This window comes from Pelodiscus sinensis, chromosome 8 (assembly GCF_052426305.1).
Source record: "Pelodiscus sinensis isolate ZL-2025 chromosome 8, ASM5242630v1, whole genome shotgun sequence".
NCBI classification, from domain to species: domain Eukaryota; kingdom Metazoa; phylum Chordata; order Testudines; family Trionychidae; genus Pelodiscus; species Pelodiscus sinensis.
This window is the reverse complement of record NC_143059.1, coordinates 16,672,507-16,695,328: the sequence shown is the minus strand read 5'-3', so window position 1 is coordinate 16,695,328 and position 22,822 is coordinate 16,672,507. Positions and strand designations below refer to the sequence as shown.

Sequence of the window (22,822 nt, the reverse complement as noted above, 5' to 3'; positions counted from 1 at the left end):
TAAGCTGTACCAAGAGAGAACTTAATAGCTCACATTTGCTTTTCTCATTGTGCAGACGTTTTCCCCAGGCACGTCAAAAAATATGAATTTTAAGAAAGTCAGGAACAGCCTGTATTGAAAGCTGTTAGTCTGTATATTTCAAAGTAAGATTTTATTTTGTATTTAATATGTTATAAACTGCACACAGCTATGTATGGCTGTGTGCATTTGTGGGCATATGAATAACTGAATGCTCTGTCTATGCCAGATTCTCTTAGCATTTTTCATAGAATCTCAGGGCTCGAAGAGACCTCAGAAGGTCATCAAGTCCAGCCCCCTGCCCAAAGCAGGACCAACCCCAACTAAATCATCCCAGCCAGGGCTTTGTCAAGCTGAGACTTAAAAACTTATGGTAAGTAGATAGGATATGTCGACACGTCAGTGTAAGCCTAGGTTTAATGGGACTTGAGTTAGCTGGCCTGTGGGGAAAACACCTAGACCTGTGCCTCTACACTTATTCTTCAGCCAGAATTAAGACTTTCTAATCCAGGTTTGGCATCCACATTGCAGTATGTACACCTGTATCCCAGAAGCCTCGTGACTTCCTGAATTGTGGCCTCTAGTCCTTTGAGCATGATGCACTATGGGAAAACTTTACTGCCCATTCTGCATCTTACAAGATGTTTGACTAGCCCAGCACAGTCTGCCACAGAGTAATTTTTAGTCTGTGTGTTCTCATCTAAGAGCCAGCAACATGGAAGGAGATGCCTTTTGAGGAATTTCTCTTGCTTGCACTTTCATTTATGTATCAGGAAATGGGCAAAGCTTCCACGAGGGATGTGTGGACATTTTGGCAGCATTTTCAGACCACAACAGATACTTGATGGATTGCTTGATGTAGGAGGGGCAATATCCTGGCATGGCAGACTCGCGCACCTTATACTGCTCAGTACACTTGGCATAACTGCTGATGCTCCCTATGTAGACTGCTGCGTCTAGTACAGGGCCACAAGCACAGACTGTAGGGATCACACTGTAATGCAGACCTGGGATGACCAGTTGTAGGTCCAGTGGTTTTTCCCCCCAACCCTCCAGCATAAGGACACTCAGGAGGTTACCCTGGCCAGTCCAGAAGCAGGTCACTATGATTGTCTGGAATCTGGCTACTCTAGACTGCTACTGGTCTATTGCCAGCCAATTTGGTGTTGGAAAGTTAACTGTGGATGAAGTGGTGGCAGTGGTTTCTGAGGTAATCAGGCATGTGTTTACCCCAAGGGGGCAGGAATTAAAGATATTCCTGAGAACACTGATAGCTTTGAGAATATGGGTTTCCTAACTGCACCAGGGCTGTTGATGGGACTCCTGTACCCATAGTGTCTTCATCAAGGAATGCATCAGTACATAAACCAGAAAGGGGACTTCCTTTGTTATGCGTGCACTCTCTCTTCTATGCTGTCACTGACCTACTGCTGGCAACCACGCAGTGTAGACAAGGAAGCCATTGAATGCTAAAGGAGCAAAAACAGGACTGAAGTAGATTGGGATGGGAGAGTAAGGAGAAGGAAACTGGAAATTAGAGGGGGGAGAGACTAGGAGCTCAGTTGTGGAGGGCACACTGGGACTGGTTAGACAAGGATTCTGGGACTGATAGCCAGTGGAGGAAATGGGGGGGGGGGAAGGACTGGGAACCAGTGGGGGAACACTGAGGTGGGAGAAGCGGGAGACTTCTGGCTGGCTAAAGAAGGGACTGGATTAAGAACCCAACAAAGAAATACGGGGGAGCAGAGACAGATCTAACCAAGTGCATGGATGTTGGGAAAGGACTGCGACTAACTTGGCAAAGAAGCTGGGAGACAAGAAGTCAGGGAATAGATGGGAAAGGAAACAGATTGAATGAAAAGACTGGGATTGAGAGCCAGGGTAAGGGAAGATGGATCAGATGAAGAGCCACGGAGAGGGGAGAGTGGTACTGACTGGATAAGGAGACTGGGAACAAGGAGTTGGGATGGTGGGGGCACGGAGACAGGACATTGGAAGGGGAAGTGACTGGCGACATGGGAGAAGAGATTGGGACTTGAAAAAGGACCCTGGAAGGGAAGACTACTAGTGGCTAGGCAAAGAGAGAGGGACTGTGAGAAGCCCAAGGAATAGGAACTGGATAGAAAAGGATAGTGGGACTTGGACAAGGAGCCAGGGATAGGAAAGCGATAGGAATAGGGTTGGACAGCAGGGGTCAAGCTTGGGGGAACTCCAGTACACAGGATATACTCCCCTTCATGGGCGTCTGGTGGCTCCGTCTTCCCAGACTGCCAGCCTGGTCACACCCACACTCTGCACCCAGAGCACCTACTGTAGGCGTTCCGGGGGCGGACTGTTGCTGAACCCAGCCTCCCCGTGCTCCTAGCTGGGCAGGCTGGAACCACCCCCTCTCCTTCCCTAGTGCTCTGGGAGCCGCACTGCACACATACTCCACTTCTCTCTTTTCCTCTCCCCGGTGCTCCAGAGAACCTGGGAAGTGCTCGGTGTGCTGCTGCATCTCCTCTCCGCAGGGTGTGGGGCCTCAGCAATCGGGGCGGTGCTGTACTTGGGGCTGGCGTCCTGCCTCCCTCGGCCCCAGCTGCACCAACCACCCATGCAGGGGCAGGTGACAGTTTTGCAGGGCCCCGGGCAGCGTAATTCCGCGGGGCCCCACCTTTGCCATGGCGCATGCGCAGTTACGTCATGCGCATGCGCAGCGGCGCCACAGCACAAGCACGGGGCTTTGTGAAGCGCGGGGCCCGGGGCGGCCACCCCGTTCGCCCTGCCCTATATCCGCCCCTGCACCCATGCACCCTTTGAAGGTGAATAAAGGTTGTGTCATGAAGGAGGCTGTGGTATGGAAGACCCCTGCCTCATTTGTTGCAGAAATTGAAAGGTAACAATGAGACAGGATTTCAGGGAGGGAAAAAAGAGGGTCTAATGGGTTTAACCCAGGGATGGGTAATAATTTTTGATGAGGGACCATTCCAGATGCACTTTTACCTGATATTAATGGGGGAGGAGCGGGGTTGAGGATGGATGTTGGATGCAGAAGAGAATTTGGAGTAAAGTATTCAGGTGCAGGGAGTGGAATCTGAGAGTTTGCATGAAAGGAGGAGTTGTGACCTGGTGTAGGGTCCTGGAGGGAGTATGGGTGCAGGAGAGGATTTTGAACAGGAAGAGAGATGTAGGAGGGGATGCAGAGTCTGGAAATGAAGGGGAGCATGATCTGGAGGCATGGGGACACATTATACACTGTTAACACTCCACCAGTGCATTGCCAGTTGATGACCTTCAGAGTGCAAGTGGGGTTATGGACATGGTGGGAATAGCAGTCAGGGGTCTCTGAGGTAAAACAGCCCTAGACCAGACATATTGATTTTAAGCTGAACAGTCTGGATGCCCAGGACTCCTGTTGGGATTATGAAGCTCTGCACCATGCCTGGAACAGGGCAATAATAACTGCTTAATAGTGGCTCTTGCACCTTCATTCATTTTTTAGGCTTTCTTTCGGAGAAATTTAAATTGCCCTGTGACAATATACTCCTCTTTTAAAATCCCATTTCCCTCCTCTTACTGTGTATCCTTCCTTAAGATTGTCATTCCTGTCTTGGAGTGAATGGTGGTTAATACAGTGTAATTATATTCTGAATTGTGGAGTATTTTATTGTTGCAGTATGTGTGTGTGTGAACTTGTTTCAGTGTCTGTGCATCTGTGAACCTGTTGCCTACATAGCTCCTGGTTTGAATGAATTAATAATTCATGTCATGTTAAAGAGTTGAACTATGTACTACTGGGTTTTCATATGCAATATTTAGATGTATAAATATACATGTAAACATTGTCATATTATGACTTTTCCCTGCCATTTCCCTTGCTTTGCTGACTCGTGGTATTTCAAAAATGTCTGAACTGAATTGCTAGATGAAAGAGGAACTCTTTTTTTCTAACAACGCAAACCTTCTTAAGAAATGATTGGCATGGAATTTCTGACCTTTCACCAATATAGATTAGAAATCCTTGTCAGATGTCTAAAATTCAGGAAGCTGTTTTTGCTTGTCTGAAAGAACAATGAACTATTCTGTGCCCATCCCAGAGAAAAACAACAGAGATCATGCAACCTTTTTTCTGGTTCTTCTGTGTACATCAAGCATGTCAGCCTCTTTCCTTTACAATTAGGCTATCAGGGCATTACAGCAATGCTAACCAGACACATCTCTCAAGCTTTTCTCTCTACTCAATTTTGCAAACCGATTTTCTTTGTTTCTAAAACAAAAAAATCTATCTGGGTAAGGAAAAATAGATTATTTATTGGAAAAATTTGGTGTTGGATTAACTCATGTCCTTTGATTCTCCTCCCTTCCCCCAAATTAACTTTCTACTCCCAAACTCTGCATCCTAAGCCTTTACCAAGGTGTCTTTCCTGATTAGTTTCACTCTGGACTGGGGAGGTTGAGAACTACATGTATGTTACAACTTGTGGACACAGGTAAGAGAGACCTGTGGTTGTGATTGCCTGTGCTGGACACTTAATATCCTCTCTTGAAAAGACTCTCATTAATTTTCAGTTTGCCCTGTAATGATCGTGTGTAGCTTCCATTAAACATTAACATAAATTGCACATATATTCAGAGGCGTAAAGATTCCTTGGAGGGAGACATTGTATTAAGAAAAACATCAGCAAATTGTGTAATATGATGAATGGTTTATTTCAGGTAGTGAGCAATACAGTGAATATACAGGCTATGCAGAAACATACCGATGGGCAAGAAGCCATGAAGATGATACCCTAAGGTAATACATTTAGCATTGAGCAGTTGAGATCATTATACAATTTAAGTTTAGCCTTTATTTTTGAAAAATGGAGTAAGGAAACTATCCTGAACATTGAACTGCAGCTCTTGGGCACTTTTTAGCTTCTCTTTTACAGATCTGACTAATTGGGTTTTTAAGAACTGCTATAAAACATGTAGGGTCTTTGTTATAGATAAGCTCCATGTATTCTATGGCATGACCATTTGCTACAGAGTCTATTATTTCAGACAGGGTAGTTTAGGTAATGTCTCTTATGGTTCCAAAGAAAACCTTTCAAAGAGCAACCAAGTGTCTTCCTGAGACTGTACAGCTTGCTATGGTGATGCTCTTACCTCCTCCGTGTAAGAGTTAACCTGCTGAATGAGTTATATAGCCTGAGTAATACTTCGGTTCTTAGAATTGTTTCTTTGACAAGATATAACTGATACACACGTTTTGCTGTCCTCCTTTTCCCAATGTAGGGATGAATGGCAGAGGCGCTGCACTGAAATTGTTGCTATCGATGCATTTCACTTCAGACGTTTCCTTGATCAGTTTGTTCCTGAGAAAATCAGAAGAGAACTCAACAAGGCCAGTAAATTCTAAGGTCCATTATTTACAGCCATTTCATTAATGGTGGAAATATGTTTCCCAATAATTCTTGCAGCATCAGCAACGCCTTTGAAGGGGACATTTTGTTTAATTGCTGTACCATTTCATAATAGGCATACTTCATATTTTGCAATAGTAAGATTAAAGTCTAAGCATGCCAGATAGAATGCTTGTTGGTTAATGGTTTCTGTCTTGGCATACATTTTTTAATTTTCTAAATAGAAACTAATAGGTCTGTCCAAATCTTCCCAATATTTTTTTAATGATTCTAAGGCCAGTACTAAGAAGTTACCACTACCAGTATTTCCTGTAATTTGTATTTTATGATTGGTTAGCTAGAATGAATCAAGTCTACCTTATTATTTAAAATAAATAAATAAATAAAGGCCTCATATTTCTATAGATTGATGGTTAACAACACCCTTCCCTGCTGGCAGTTTCTAATTGATGATCAAACTCTAGACTAACTTTTTTCCATCTAAATGAGTATCCAACTTAAGTTTCTATTTTCAGCCAGAAACTGGAGAGGGAGTTCTCTTGCATTATTATGGATCAGCTGCTAGCCCCATCTGGAAACCAACTAAACATTGAATTCTGATGATACTGTATAGTCTTGATATACTTTTCCAGTTGCAGGTTTTGCATTAATTTCTATGCCTTTTAATTAATCTTTAGCAGATTTACACATGTACTGTATAGGCCCAACTGTGAAAGGTACTGGGAAACTTGTTGCTATTTTACATCAGTGGTACAGGCAGTCCCCGGGTTACATGGATCCGACTTACATTGGATCCCTACTTACAAATGGGGTGAGGCAACCCCACACTAGCTGCTTCCCCCCAGCAGACCAGGGAGAGGCGAAGCTAGCACCCCCCCCTCCCCCCCAGCAGACCAAGGAGACGCGGAGCGGCTTTTCTCAGCAGACACCTCAGCTTGAGAATAAAGGACTGAAGTAAGTGAGGTGTGGGAGAATAAAACTGAGCTCTGGAGTAATGTTTGGCTAGAGTTTCCCCTACAATATGTACCAGTTCCGACTTACATACAAATTCAACTTAAGAACAAACCTACAGTCCCTATCTTGTACGTAACCCGGGGACTGCCTGTAATTGAATAATTCAGCAACTTTCAGGGTCAGGAATTTACTATATATATGTAAGTAAATTCAAGCAAGTGAGGGCCACCTTTTCATTAATTTTTCATCTAAAAAGGATATCACTTAAGGTAATTTTTTTCTGAAAATGATATTCTCCAATCAAGACTTAATTGTACTTTAAAAACCAGTGTTTCCTGTATAAAGTAACATATATCACGTTATTCCATCACTGATGGTAATGAAATAAGTCCTGAAAATGGCAGTAAATGAGTTTAGTAAACTTCAGTGACAGTTTAATTGGAAAACTAAATCGCCTACTTCCAATGCATTTGCGGTCAGAGTAAAGTTATCAATCATATGGATAGATGCATATCCTTTAATATATTAGGATAGATTTATGCATTTTCTTCTGTTTAGAATGCCTTTTAGGCAGCAATTCAACATGAATTGGTTAATCATAACTGAGGATAATGTTAAGCCAACTGTTGAGTGAAATGCATTTTACATTTCATTAAGTAAGGTAAACTTAAGTATAAGGGGCAATGCTAGACTAAATCGTATTTGAAATGACCATGCCTTCTGAAGACATCATATCACTTGTCTACATTGGTTTTCAGTCATAGTTTATTTAAACTGAGAGAGTCAATTTTGGGTGCGGTGGGAAAACAAACAAAAAGTGTTACCATTTCTTCTTATCCAATATATAGTATGATTTAATTATAGTATAGTATTTAATTATAGTATGATTTAATTAATTAGACCATTTATTCAGAGGCACAGCTTTTTTATTTAGGTAATCAAATACCTGTTTATGCAAGAATGGCATCCCATCATAGGATAGAGATCACTATTCATTGACTCTGGTAGTTCTGTTATATTTCTGTTATTAAGCCTTAGAAATGATTCACACACATTTCATGGACTGATTTTATTTTTCAAAAGAATCTTATCTTATAAGTTAGTATTGCATCTCCTTTTTAAGCTGCACTTATTTCAGTGGGGCCAGATGTTAGTTATCAGTTAATTTTCCCAAGAGGCAGTTTGTTGGGATTAACAACTACTCCTAGTGTTGAAAATATTAATATTATTTGAAATTATTAATATGGGAGATCATCAAACCCCATTTTTTTACAGCATTTCTTTATTTGCTGATTAGGATTTTTTCCGCTCATTAGACACAAGCTATAAAGCAAATATATTATGTTTAACTACATTTAACATGACTATAACTCTTTGGTTTCAAAGCCAGCTGTACACCTGATTTAACCAATCCCTGAAAAAACTGATTTTCTGACATCAGCTGTTTAGAATTCTAAGGCAACCATTGTGCCTGATTTCAGTAGTACAACTTGCAAATACACAATGTAAGAAATGTAATAGTAAGTCGGTACAAAGGTCTTAGGGATGTGAAGGGTTAACCTGTCAGAGCAGCTTTCTGCCTGCTGTGGATAGGGGGCTGCCTGTGATAGTGGAAGCTGCTCCAGTCCCACTGTCTGACCTGCCCTTTAATTGGTTAACCGGTTAAACATCATATTTAACTGGTTAATCAATTAAATGGGATTTTACATTTCTTAAAGGTGTTATCATCATAAGTCCCTTGAGAATAGTGCTAGTTGTTAATAGTCTATCCCTGGTGATATTTTATAGCTTAATAATCAAGATGCAACTTGATGTTTTTAATTTCCAGCAGATTATCACTTATTGTTGAGTAATTTGAGAAATTTTATGACCAAGGCAACTCCACCCTTATATTGGTCCTTTAAAGGATCATTGTAGAGCATTAAGAGGTCTGCGGATCCACTCGAAGAAACCTGCTAACTGGCTGCTCCAGTTTGTTATTTTACTGGCTCCCATTGGCTCCAGTTTGCAGCCAAGGGGAACCACGGATTTCTCAGAGTGGATCCATGGACCACCTTGAGAAACACTGCTCTAGGCACTCTCAGCTTTGCTGCTTTTGGAGCTCTTCTGTCTGCTGTTAAATAGGATACAGAGAGAATATAAAGGCATTTTCCATGTATTTTCTCTGTGTACTTCAAAAATACATCTCAGTCCTTCCAGCAAATAAATACAGGGACAAAATGGCTGTCTTGTTCCAAAACAGATCCAGTACTTTCATTTGATTTATTTTCCACACAGCTATGTAATGGTTTGCTAGGTGCTGTCATTTTTCACTAACCTGCTTAAGTCATTGAGCGCACCAATATTTCTGACTTTAAAAAGCCACATGCATCTGATGGAACAAGTAATTTGTGAGCTCTTGTGTAAGCTCTCTGTTGTAAATCTTGAATAATGATGTACAGGCAAATTATAACTAAAATATCTGTCAGATTTTACAGATTTGGGGGGGGGGTGTAAAAAAACAGGTTTACTAATCCATACCAGACAGTATGTTCAATAAATGTTTATGCCTTTGTAAAAATTTCATGGAGAGATTTGCCCTTTTTCCCCCTGGGTCTTTTGTAGAAGCATTTTTCTTTATCCAAGGTTTGTGAGTGACTGAGAGATTATTTTTCCACCACCCCTAGCTTAATATTATATAAGACCAGTATTTTAAGATGGCTTTGTGTATTTTATTCTCAGTTTCAGGGCTTTAAAGAACATGGAGCAGATTTGTCCTGCTGTTACATAATGGTCTCATAATATTCCATGTATGGATCAGTGATCAGTCTTTCTATTTTCACTTCACAAGCAATCACAAAAATGTCTCATTACATTTAATTTAGTGCTGGGAAATTTTGTCTCCCTGTCTTGTAAGGTCATTCTGTTTACTTGCCTCAGATGAGTTTCGTTTGTTTTTCATTGTTGAGGTAACTTGCCAATCACAAGTTGATCATGTTCTTTAACTTCTGATTGTTTAACTGGTAAGAATTGATTTTAAACCTTTATGAGAAACAATTGGGTGGTCAAAAGACACAAACAACCTTAAAAAAGAAAAAGGACAATATTTTTATTAACTGAACAGCACTGGCATATGAGAGGGGCAAAGTAAGAAAAGATTCTTCCATTTTAAACCAGTAACTAGTCTAACTTTTAATTTTATGAAGCAGACCATTTGTTGTTTTTTAATTTTATGAAAGCCAGAAGTGCTTCTTTATTCTTGAAAGGTGACAATTATGCAGAGTCTTGGGAGCAGGAGGTGCACAGGGTTACTATAAATGCCTGTCTTAGGAGCAGGCCTGCCAATGGGGAGTGGGAGAAGCTGCCTCGGGGTCCGGTGATTCAAAGGAGCCTGGGGCTCCCGGCTGTCTCTGCTGTTACTGTGGTGGTGACCAAGGCACAGGCTCTTTAAATCACTGCTGGAGCACTGAGCAGCACACTCCAGATGGCACCTGGGGGGACAGGGCACGGTCCGGGCAGCACTGAAGGCCAGCTGCCCTGGCCCTGCCCCTTCTGCTAGCAAAGATCCAGGCCCCTCCTCCCTTGCCCATGGATCCAGCGAGTCTGTCGGTTCACCTACCTAGGATGGAAGCCCTCTACCTAATGTGGTTCAGGACAGTGGTCACCAACCAGTAGATTGGGATCTACCGGTAAATCTTGAAGCTTCTGACAGGTGATCCTGACTGGTTTGGCTGGGAAGCTATCAAGTGCTGGCACTTCAGTTGCCCCTCGATCCATTGTTGTGCTGCTCCTGCCCTCCCCCCCGGGAGCCTCCTGCTTGCTGTGCAGGGTGTGGGAGGGAGAAGGGGAGATGCTGATGTCAGGGTGTCCCTCCTCCCCCCACTCCTGTACCCCATCTCCATACAGAGAGATGGGGATGGAGGAAGCTTGGCAGTGCAAATCTCTATCACTCTCACACACTGTGAGAATGACAGAGGCACACAAACACACACTGCCCTTCCTCTCATCTCCTGACCCAACACATGCCTGGGAGGAGTTACTACTTGCAAAGTGGGTTATTTTTAGTGTTTGACTGGTCTGTGCATTTCGTAACTTTCATTTCTCTCTTACATTTAAATTTAATTCTTTGAGTAGTGAGTTCTAAAATGCCGAACCTGCCATGACTGGAGTCATTATCCCTGTGGTAATTGCTGCTCCTAGAAGTGGCTGCATGTCCTTGCAGCCCCTGAAAAAGGCAGAGCAGGGGGTCTCCACATGCTGTCCTTGCCTGCAGCTCCTATTGATCAATAATGGAGAACCGTGGCCAGTAGGAACTGTGGGGTTGGTGCCTATAGATATGGGGCAGCACATGGAGCCATGGCTGTACATGCCAGCTGCTTTCAGGAGTGCTGCTGGGCCAGGGCAGGAGTAAGCCTGCCTTACATCCACTGTTCCACCACCTGGAAGCCGTTTCAGTTAAATGGTGACCAGCCAGAGCCTGCATCCTGAACCTTCTACACCCAACCTCCTGCCCTCCTCCCCCTGTACTCAAACACCTCCTGGATCCCAATCACCCACCCTGGGCTAAGCCTCCAGCCCCACCCACACTCCAAACCCCTTGGCCCAAGACCACAGCCTGGACCCCTACCCCAGCCTGGTGCAAGTGAGTGATGATGGGGGAAGAAGGGGGATGGAGTGAGTAGGGGGAGGCCTCAGAAAAGGGGTGGAGGAGGGGCAGGGCCTCTAACAAGGGGAACGAAGGAGGGCAAGGATATTTTGGCTTAAATAGATCTTACATTCACTCACATTGAAAGAGTGATCTTATGGTTAAAAAGGTTGGAGACCACTGGGTTCAGGAGGTAGGGTTGCCAGATGGTTTCAACAAAAATACCGGACACACTTGACATGCCATCACAATCTATATTACATCTTATTTATATATTTTCTCATTTATATTTTCTCAGTTTGTTTCCCGAACAGAAAGCTCAAATATGGACTGTCTGGTTCAAAACCAGACACCTGGCCACCCTGTAAGGAGGTAGTGTGTAATGGCGCTGTACTGCTTTCAGATGAGACAGAAAAAGTAGGCCCTGACCAGTATGGTAATTTAAAGCGACTGTAGCATTTCCATGCAAGCAGGGTTAATCCCAATGCCTCAGCCACATTCAGATTAAGAAATGATTTCCTATTTACCTAAAATATGCCCTCCAGTTTCAACTGAATACAAGTATCCCCTTTCTATGCTAAACTGTAGCATAGTGTAGTTGTTTCACCTGAAATGTGTCAAGTGGATCAAGCTAGCTTTTCACTATAGTACACGTTACATTTAAATGGATAAAGTGCCTTAGGCTCTTATAGAATTAAAGACATTGTTTTTCACCTATTCTTGGGATTCTGTTTCAAGCACAGAGGACTCCTTACTCCTCATTAGCGTGGAGAAATTACTAGGATTTTGTTGTCCTGTCTAATTTTCATTTTAAATATTTCCATTGCCTATCGTTGCTCATTTGCCAATAAACTAGTGTGTTAACTTTTGTTTTTAAGCCAGCCTGAAGTTACACTGAATTTTAGGTTATTAGAAAAACAGCAGCATAAAAATGCAGATTCCTGTTATCTAACAATAAGTTTAAGAATAGATCATCAGAACTGGTGTCAAAATCTCTTCTGCTGATGTGCCTTTTATCTACCTGCAGGCATACTGTGGCTTCGCTAGACCTGCTGTTTCCCCTCAGCATCTTTCAGCAGTAGCCACAGGAAACTGGGGATGTGGTGCCTTCGGAGGAGATTCCAGATTGAAAGGTAAATAATGGCAGTGTTTTATGGACAGAATGAATCAAATGTCAAGTTGCAGAATTTTTTCAATTTTAAGTGCTCGGGCACTTTGGTTTGCAAGAAAATATTTTTTTATTCTGCCCTCTTTAAATGTCCCAAAAATTGAAAGAGTTTTTATAGCAAACTGCTAGCCAAGGGCTGAAGTAGTACTAAAACCATCTGTAATACTAATCTAAAAAGGAACACGCTAGTTCTGAAATTCGTGTGTGTTGTACATTACAGTGGAAAGAGGACATAATACTTCTTTGACAGGCAAGGTTAAATGAAATGGGAATAAGAGCCAAGAATTTGAGTTTTAAAGTAGTTGCTGCAACTGGCTTGGGGCCAAACTTTGAGCCTGATCTTAAGTGGACATTTATTTATGGGCCTACAAAGCTGTCTTAATTACCTACTTGTACTCACAATTCAGGTATAGTGCTTTGATAGCTAAATGACCTAAAATGCAGGTGCAAATCATTGTAGTTGCAAAATAATGTCTGCAGTTATTTGCCACCTCAGTTTACAACTACAGTTTGCCTTGCTTTCAGGTTCTTCTGTCTGATACAGTGTTATTCTTATTCATGTTTAGCCATTGTATATTTGCAATGGTTTTTTTTTTTTTTACAGAAAAAAAGCATTAAGCAGACTCCTAATTTGAGCAAAACAGGGTTGATGCCTGCCCATCTACCCCCACAAGGATTAATGTCTGTGTACCACTCTGAAGATGTAAAATATAAATTATGATAGTGAAGATTGTTGGCTACTAACAATAAGTTGCATTCTAGGAGAACTTATGCCCCATTTTCTCCCTTGAGTGCATCAGTTCCCAATGCAACATATTCAACATCATTCTCAGGAAAGGACAGTACAGTTCCTTTGAAGCGTCTATAAATGCCTCCTGCTCTCTGCCTTCTGAAAAATCAAAGTGTATGGTTGGGATCCCTAGACTCTTGAATTTCTTCTTCCTTGCAACCCAGATCCCTTGATTTCTCTTGTTCAGTCCTTAATCAAGGCATTCAGCCTGCAGGAGACCCCAAAGTCCTGGATTAATTTTGAACTACTTCCCACTTTGTGGTTATCTACAAATCAAGCACTTATTCAAATCTTGGATTGGTAGACCCCAAATCTAATTCTGCATAGGTATAATTTAACATAATGTAAATCTTAACAGAAATTTACCTATTTTCCTGCTTTTATTGCTTGATGTTTGGGGTGATAAAAATATTTTCAAAAGTTAGTTTTGTAGCTCAGACCTAGTGACTATTTTAGTTGGTTATATTAGAAACTAAATGTAAGCATCATGATCTTCGGACTGCCAGCTTCATTAATTTTCTTTTCGAATGTGTGTTACTTAATGAGAGCCTATTTTTACTCTGCTTACTGACTTTGACAGCTGTTTTTTGTTTTCCATTAAATAAAATGAATTACCAAAGTCAGGTCGTCATTACAAAGAGCCAAATCTACTGCAGTCTGTGATCACATTTGGACAGTTCGAGTTAGTGAATTTTATTCCAATTAAAACATTTACAGGCAGACCCCGGGTTACGTACAAGATAGGGACTATAGGTTTGTTCTTAAGTTGAATCTGTATGTAAGTCGGAACTGGCGTCCAGATTCAGCCGCTGCTGAAACTGACCGCCAGTTCTGACTTACATACAGAATCAACTTAAGAACCCCAAGCGTCCCCAAGTCAGCTGCTGCTGAAACTGATCAGCAGCTGATTCCAGGAAGCCCGGGGCAGAGCAACTCTGCCTCGGGCTTCCTGTAGTCAGCGCTGGTCAGTTTCAGCAGCAGCTGACTTGGGGACACCTGGGGCAGAGCAGCTAGGGTGCTGCTGGGTTGCTCCAGTAGCGCCGCTCCTCGGCGCTACTGGACCAACCCAGCAGCACCCCATCTGCTCTGCCCCAGGCGTCCTGATTCAGCCGCTGCTGAAACTGACCAGCAGCGGCTGAATCAGGACTCCTGGGGCAGAGCAGCTGGGGTGCTGCCGGGTTGGTCCAGTAGCACCCAGAGCGGCGCTGCGGGACCAACCGGCAGCGCCCCAGCTGCTCTGCCACAGGCGTCTGGAGAAATGCATTTTTTTGGCACCTTGAAAAAATTCTGCTTTAACATTATGAGGCGGGTTTCACTTGTTTATATTTCTGAACAATGCTCTGTGGCACACAACACTAAGCTTTTTTTCTTGAAGGATTTACATGCTTCTTCTATTCCCTAATTTCATTTGCACATTTTACATACTCCATATACTGAAAAGGATTAAGGATATGCATACAGTTATTCTGTGGCTCTCTGACTTACTGTAGTCTTAACAGCCACCATAGTTATCAGTTTCAGTCCCATGTCATCTTAAATTGCTTTGCATAAAAGCTGTTTGGCATCTACCTTCTCTCCTACAGTTCCATGAAGTAGCTCTGTAGATTTCTGTAGATTCCTATTGGAACACTTCCTCCAGGCTGACTTATTTTTTCTTTAGAAAAATCTAATAATGTGTCATAATACTATACTGCAAAACTGCCAAAAGGTTCCACTTAAGATTTGTGGCTCCTTTGTCTACTGTGGGAGGAGTAATCTGAAGTGATGCTTCTTGTATAGAAGGTATGCTTGTCAATTGACCTGCGTTAACACCTGCGATTAACGCAGGACAGGATTAACACGTTAATTTTTTTAACGCATTAATCACAGGTGTTAATGCTGCGCTCTCCCTTTGAAGTGCTACTCCGGTGCTTCAAAGGGGCAGTGCAAGTGGAGCCAGGGGATCAGCTGGAGTCCCCAGCTGATCCCAGGCTCCTAATGTGCTGCCCCTTGGAAACGCTGCAGTGGCACTTCCAAGGGGACTCCAGCTGATCCCGGGCTCCATTCAGCACTGCCCCGTTGAAACACCGCCACAGCGTTTCAAAAGGGGAGGCGTACGTGATTAATCGCCAGGGCTTGACAAATAATGCAATCTACTCACCTGTGGCGAGTAGATTGCAACCCGGAGGAGCCGGGTTCGGGCGATCTGCGCATGTGCAGAATGATTTTTTTAACGCATTAATCAGCTTTTTGGTGCTGTCTGCCCAACAGGAAGAACACTCTTCCTTCGACTTCCCTTACTCCTCATGAATGAGAGTTACTGGGGTTGGAATAAGAAGTCCTCCAGCTCACCATTATTTCAAAATAACTGTTTGTAGTGTAGATGCGTTCTTTGTTATTTCGGAGTAGTGTCACTTATTCTGAAATAATGCTGCTGTGTAGACATAACCTTACAGTTAAAAGGTAGAGCAAGGTCTGAAATAACTAAAATAAATGCTGAATGTCCAGTACCTTTTTAGCCTCAGATCAATATATTTTAATGTGGTATGTGATTACATGTGACAAGGTACTTCTGAATTACTCAAATTGGGGTTCATAAAAAACTTCAGTAACAGAAAAATCTGTCCAAAAATCCTGAAAAATCAAAAGGAGGTATTTTCTATTGTATTCAAAGGGCACTGGATTAGGGCCTAGTAGAGAAGAGAGAAGGAAAAGGAAGGTCTGCATGGTTGGAAGTTTATCTGAAGTCTGAGTGAAGCCACTGTTTGTTCCTTTCATGAATGCCAAATTTCCAATTTTTAGCAATTAAAACTAAAACCAGGGGTGGAAAGCAATGTACAGAGTACCTTCTCATACTCCGCAGGTAATATGCAGATGGATTATTTGTTTGGCCTAAATGTGAAGATTTGTGAGTCAGTTCTCCTATGCAGGTTAATTCATCAAGCCCTTTATAAAACAGAACTACTGAACTATTACCAAATCCATTGGCTGCTGGTTCAGCATTTTAATTAAAATATCACCCCCAAATTGAAATTTATCTTGTATGAGATGAATGTAATTAATTTTAGTTATGTGTTTAAATGGACCCGGTCTTCTGTGCTTCAGTTTCTGGTTGTTGGGAGTTTTTTTTAACCTAAGTTGTATATTTGCAATTTTACAAAAAGTGGGCTTTAAAACCTCCGGGTGAAGAATACAGTGTGGTATGATTATTAGTTGTAAAAGCTCCCAACAGACCACAAATCACTCTGCTTCTATAATAAATATTATCCTCTATTTACCTGTGGTCTATGAAGTTTTTTTGGTTTTGTTTTGTTTTGTTGTTCTTGCAGCCTTGATACAAATCCTTGCAGCTGCTGAAGCTGGACGAGATGTGGTTTACTTTACCTTTGGAGATGCTGAGCTGATGAGAGATATTTACAACATGCACGCTTTTCTCACCGATAAGGGCCAAACTGTTGGTAAGCATAAAACAATCCCTCTCCACTGTGAAATAGAGAAGAATAAATCAATTTCCAGTGTGACAGCTGAACAGTAAAAAATGTAGTCACTAGGATCTTAAAGTTCTGGATATAAGTAAAGGAAACCTCAACACTACAGATCTATGAAAGAAGCTATTACTGCAAAAGTCATCCATAATAAACATGTGCCATCATTTAAGTTAGTGTATGGTAAGTGAAGGCCTGTCCGAGCTCCAAATAAAATTTGAAATGCTTTTCTGTCTTTTAAAAATATAGAACCCACATTTTTGTTCATTGTACTACTCTGGTCTGGCATTATGGGGTTTTATCCTGCAAGCTTGCATGCAGGCTTAAGTAGCCATATTTGAAGACATTGGAACCCATTGAGTGCCAATAGCAGCATAAGAGGAGCTAAATGCTTTGCCCTGCTGAGAGAAGTGTCTTTACTTCTTCGGGGGAAACAGAACTCCAAATTTAAGTCTTTCCAAATCAGTTGAGAAAATAATCCATTCTGTAATGATTTGTTTTAAAACTAGAAAGAATACATATATTGTTACTGTGACATGCATCACTGCTTGTGCAGAGCTCAGGTTATTTTGTGAAAGGAGCTTGCAAGCAATGGCTTTAGGGCAGGGGTGGGCAATAATTTGGGGGGGAGGTCACTTCAGTGATGTTGGTAGTGATTGCAGACCAGCCCCAGAAGGTGGTGGTTCCCTCTAGGCACCACAGCCAGAGGGAGAAGACTTAACATGCTTCTCTGTGGGGTGGGGGAGCATGGGTGGTCTCTTTCCCTGTCCTGGCCTGCCAGGGGCATGTGGTGCCCTGAGGAAATCGTCAGCTGTTTTGAACAGCTGGTGGTTCCCTTTGGTGCTGCCGCGCCTCTGATGGGGAGAGGAGACTTCATATGCTATCTTGTGCCCAGTCTTGATTGGCCTGTGGATGGGAGTGCAGCAAGGGTGGCCACAGGCTGGATTTGGCCTGCAGCCCACATCTTGCTCACCCCTGGTTTAGGGTAAAGAACTGAGAAGCAGAAGGGGGCCCAAAGTCTTGTTTTCATCTTGCTAGTAAAGCACAAGGTGTGACATGGCCCCTTTTGGCATACAGTTCCGGTCTGCAAACTGAAGTAAGAGCTGCTGCCCCTTCACTTCCCCTAGACAATGTTCCTGGCCACTGAATCCATGTGCAAGCACATGCTCTGGCCTGCACAGTTTTTGGCTGTGAATATGCACAGACTTACGTGTGAAGCAGTCATTTTAGACATAAGCATTGTTTATTCTTTCTCATTTTCAAGGGGATGTTTACAGGCTGTTGCTCCGGTATTACAATGAAGAATGCAGAAGCTGTTCTACTCCAGGACCAGATGTGAAGCTTTACTCTTTCATCTATAACACTCTTGAATCCTATATAGATTCCACTGATGAAGAGGAGAAAGGATTGTGTTTTGATGACTAAAAAAAAAGTGAGGATTTTTTTCCTCTCCTAATATATTGTTTGAATTGCTGGGTGTAATATATGGACTGGCTTAATTTAATATCAGTGTGTATAATACTGCATTTATAATCCGATAAACTATCCTAACCTAAAACCAAACTTTCAGTAGTGACATTTTCTGCTTATACAATGGAAACCCCATCCATCCATATATATATATATATATATAAAGGGTTTGTTTTGTAAATCTTAGTTGCATTTGCATGTCATCTTGTTCACCAGCAGATTTTAGTCTATATTTGTTACTCTTTGGAATCAACAAATACCAATTTGTGAAAACTCTCTCTTTAAAGAGCCTGTGACATGCAAATTTCCAACATAAAATGATTACTAGTAAACCCACTAGTAAACTCACTCACTCATAGGTGAGATGTTAGGAAAGCCCAGTAATTCCCCATTTCACAGGGAATTCTAACAGTTCCACTGCAGCCCTGGAGCTGCCGTGGCACTTTTGCCTTTAATTGTCAACTTCTTAATTTCTGCAGCTTTAAAACCATCACAACTTTAAATGTGTTTTAAATACAAAGTTTAAAAACTGCAGCAATTAAGGGGAAGCAAAAATTAAAGCATCACCCAACTACTCTTCTGATGTTGGCACTGTGAGGAGAGCAGGGTAATAGGAAGTTAGACTGGGAAAGAGGGGGCTTAGCTATAAAGCGGAGGGGAGAGAAACACTAACATTAGAGGAAGCAGAGGGAAACATTTCACATAATTTTCTATTCTTAATTATCAATAGTAGGATCCAAGTATTATATAAAACAGTGAACAAGTTCTTAAACATGATGATGTGTCAAAAATTACTCACGGTTTGCTTCAGTGATTTGTAATATTGCTGGAATTCAGCTATTGGTTAGATTTACAGCAACATATCAGTTATCATAGATCAGTTATTCTCTACCTAGTATATATACAGATATACTCATATAGGTATGTATAAATGCACATACAATAGAAATGAAACTAAGAAGTGATAATTACTTAGGCATTGGTGGCCAGGAAATCTCTCCATCCTACAAAAAAGAAAACATTAAAACAGCAACTATTGGTGGGAGTTGGTTTGTGTTTGTACCTTGAAGTATGAAAGAGATAACAATGGAGTAACGTCATAGGAAGTAGTGTAGAAAGTCTGCTGTTTTCATCTCCTTGAGTCCAAAATGAATACAGCTGTTGTACAGTAAAGAAATGAACAAATGAGTTTCAAAGCTTCAGGAACGTAACTGTACCATAACGCCCCAGGAATGTATACTGGCTAAACTCGACGGATTTCAGTGAAAGTTTTGCCTCTGTAAGCAATCTATAATTTAGCCCCAAATTGGAAAGCATGGACTTCTCTCCATTAAGCTTTTTTGTCCAGACACATTGGTGGCAGCAGTAGCAGTAGTGATGTAGCTTCACAGGTGGTAGTAAGGCTGAAAGCTGTAAAATAGATAAAGCACGGTTGTTACCAAGGTTTTCGGCATGATGTCTGGTAGATCTCCTTTGAGGGTCTTAGATAACATGGTGTTTAAATACTGATGCACATTTAGATTCCGGCCTCCATTTAATCTCCTCCTGCTGCTCATACTGCTGGAGCTGAACTAGTGGGGAATTTGGAACTTTAAAAAAGATTAGTGCAGAGGCTCTGTAAAAATGTCTTCATGGTTATGCTAATGGTTGAATTAGGAAACATCAGCATTCCTTGTGATTTAATACATTATGGCACAGGTGATTTAACCCTGCAGTTCCCAACTCTTGTTCTTTCTGTCCATCCAAACCCATTGAAACACAAATTGAAAAAGAAATCTTGATAAAGAGACTTTCAGCACCTTTCTTTGATTTATACCTGTGGCTTTAGAGCTAAGGGGAATGTTTCTATCCCAGAAACTGCTCAGATTCTGATTGTGATGTAAAGACATTTTGCTCTAAGGATCATGTTTTTAGGATTTGACTCCAAATGCATCCCTGATAATGAACACAACCTGATCATGAATGTCTACAGAAAATTGAAGCTAAATGTCAAGTCCTGTTTACTTTGCTACTTATAGGTGAAAAGGATTTGGCCCTACCCCCCTGGAAGACAATATAGCGGCAAGTCCTGTAGTTAAGCATAACTTTTCCCTTTTTTAAAATAAATGTTTTCTCATGTCTGCAAGCATTGTGTTCATCTTTGGGCAAGGAAGAGAAACAAACTAGCTAATGAATTCCTTCTCGCTACTTCAGCCATGAAAATGGAAAATATTTGTAACTATAGAATAATTTTCTCAAGTTTATTTTTGACTGCACCATAGCGTATTCAATTCAGAGAATAAGATGTTTGTAGTGTCAAGAATTTCCAGAACAATCTATGTGATTACATTTATTTTGATTATTTTTTCTTAAAATTGTGGAGAATTAAATAATGGTGGAGCAGAGAAAGCCCCTATTCAAGCTCAGTTCTTTATGTTTCTCCCTTATATTTTTGAAATGCAGTTAATAAACTATTAGGTTTTTTTTCACAAGTTCTTACAGAATTCATTTAATTTATATATAGTCACCTGAAAAAATTGAAGTAATATCTTCTATATTCTTATGAATTTGGTTTTTGAAAGGGGAAAATTGGGGTCACTTACAGTATAATGTTGAGAACAGCATAAAGATTATATTTACTTGTGCAGATTTGAAGTAATATAGCATATGGTTAAAAACTTAAGAGCATTATATTCCCAACATCTTTGTTGTCTGCAAGAAAACTAAACTAAACCCATGAAAGCCAGAAGAATAACTTTGGGTCAGTGTAATATTTGCTGTACCTCTTTCCTACCCAGTCACCATTATCCATTTCCGAACTTTCCTGAGCACTCTGTCTAGCTCAGGGGTGGGCAAATGGGCCTCCACAGGATGAATCCAGCCCACCAAGTGAGTTGATCCAACCTGCAGAGGTTCCGCTGTTCCCCCCGCCCCCAGGCCAATCAGAGCCAAGCGTGCAATGTCTCTTCCCTCCCTGCCCCCACTTTGCAAGGAGTGTGTGGCACTTAGAAGTGCTGTGCGCTTCTGGTAGGGCCAGAGGAGACTTCACACGCTCCTCCTGCCCCCGAGCCCTGATTGGCCTGGGGGCGGGGAGGGGGAGAGCAGGCGAAGTCTCCTCCTGCCTTGTGAGGGGTGTGGCACTTCTAAGTACCGCATGCTCCTTGCAGGATGGGGGCAGATTGGGAGGAGACTTCATGCACTCTCCCCGCCCACAGGCCAATCAGGGTTTGGATGCGGGGAGAGTGTGTGAAATGTCCTCCTGCCCGGCAAGGGGCTGAGCACTTAGTCAACTGCCAGCTGCTGCTCAGCTGGTAGTTGACTCTAAGCACAGCACTACATTACAGGGCACGAGGAGACTTTACAGCACACCCCCAAGCCCTGATTGGCCTGGGGGCAGAAGCGGGGAGCGCACAAAGTCTCCCACCACCAGAGGCACCCGCCACCTGTTCAAAACAGCTAGCAGTTCTCTTGGAGGGCTGGGGGGCGAGGGGCAAAGTCTTTGTATGCTCCCCCATCCCCAGACCAATCAGGGTCTGTGGGTGGGGAAGCACGGTAGTGCCCTGGCCCCACCCCTTCTCCCTGAGGCCCCGCCCCTTCCGGGGTGATCCCGGAGCCACTTCAAAAATTTCTGAAGTGGCCACTGGTCAAAAGTTATTTCCCACCCCTGAGCTAGCCAGAGGCACTTCTGGTGTTGCATTCAAAATGTTAAGAAATGGAGAGTGTTTATGGACTACTCTTGCAGTCAGAGAAGCTAGACTTTTACTCTCCCAGAAACCTGTGGAATGCTGTATTCTTTTAATTCTTAAAGAAGTGTATTTGAACATATGTAGCAAAAACAGAATTCAACTTCCTACCCCAGCAATTGTTTTATACTGTGTTTTAGCTGCAAAATAGAATGATCAGTATGTAACTATGGTGGGCAGTCTGTTAGACTGGAGTGTGGTCTTATAATCAGGTGAGGGGGACAGAGTGCCTCTGTACTGTACAGCTTTCACCTAAATTCCTCAGTCAGTCATGTGTATCCATAGCTAAATACATTAGTTTACAGATTGTTGAAATTTTCTTGACACATTCTTAAACTGTTTATGCATCATATTTTGATTTTTCTGGATGCTATTGTTTACATGATTTTGTAGGAATAAAATATATAAAAAATTTGACCATAACTTTCTCCTCTTCATTATTTATGATCTTGATCTACGTCAGTTAAAATTGAGGTGGGTTGAGGTTGCCACTCTGTTTACACTGTACAATATTGGCTATGTATAACTGTTTACTACTAGTATAACGGACTTAAAATAAATTGTAACAAAGAGTAGTCCAGTTAAACCTTCTCTTGTTTGTCTGTGCGCTGTTGCTAAGTAGTGATCAATTATTTCATTCTTTTAAAAGATTACTATAAATTTCAAGGACGAGCTAAGTGACTTTTTGTAGGTATCTGACTGAATAAACTGTGTGTCTTAGTGTGCAAGTGAACGTATGATTGGCTAATAAATTCTTTAATTTCATTGGCAAGCAGTGAACAGTGTTATGGTATTCACAACATTGCTTTATAGAGAGTGTAGGAAATACAACAGTAGCATTCAAAAAACAAATTTTAAATAGCTACTGCCGTATGTATTCTGTTTGCCCAATCAATTAGTAAAAATACCTTGAGATTCCCACTAGCTGGAAGGTGTGAGACTTATAAGAAAAGACTTTACGATAATTGTAAATAAATTTCAAGCTCAATTTTCTTCATTACAGAAGTGTGTGTACTTTCTCATCAAGTGTTTGATATAAAATTGTTTAGACAGTAGTCTAGAAGGCAGCAACCAACCCTACATGTTACGTTGGTCTGTCTGTCTAGAATTTATTTTAAGATCTGCCTTAATCAAACCCAAGCTTATCATCAGTACATATAGCTGTTCATTGAAGTCTTACCCCCATGAATCATATTGAATGAGGTCCGGTACGTACAGACACATTATT

The 22,822-nt window shown here is 41.8% G+C and overlaps 1 protein-coding gene across 4 annotated transcripts in view; it reads left to right on the top strand.

The window, feature by feature from the left end:
* The window catches only part of PARG (poly(ADP-ribose) glycohydrolase), a 140,095-nt gene extending 118,084 nt beyond the window's left edge, over positions 1–22,011 (top strand). For 3 of the 4 annotated variants that reach the window (XM_025189658.3, XM_014578622.4, XM_006112396.5), the window contains exons 14-18: positions 4,714–4,792; positions 5,275–5,383; positions 12,008–12,113; positions 16,247–16,375; positions 17,667–22,011. In XM_025189658.3, the coding sequence (XP_025045443.3) occupies positions 4,714–4,792; positions 5,275–5,383; positions 12,008–12,113; positions 16,247–16,375; positions 17,667–17,827 (584 nt within the window). In that variant the 3' untranslated portion in view covers positions 17,828–22,011. Of the gene's footprint in view, positions 1–55; positions 1,622–4,713; positions 4,793–5,274; positions 5,384–12,007; positions 12,114–16,246; positions 16,376–17,666 lie in introns of those variants that run through there. The other variant, XM_075934810.2, reaches the window with a different exon arrangement.
* Positions 22,012–22,822: the final 811 nt, after the last annotated feature.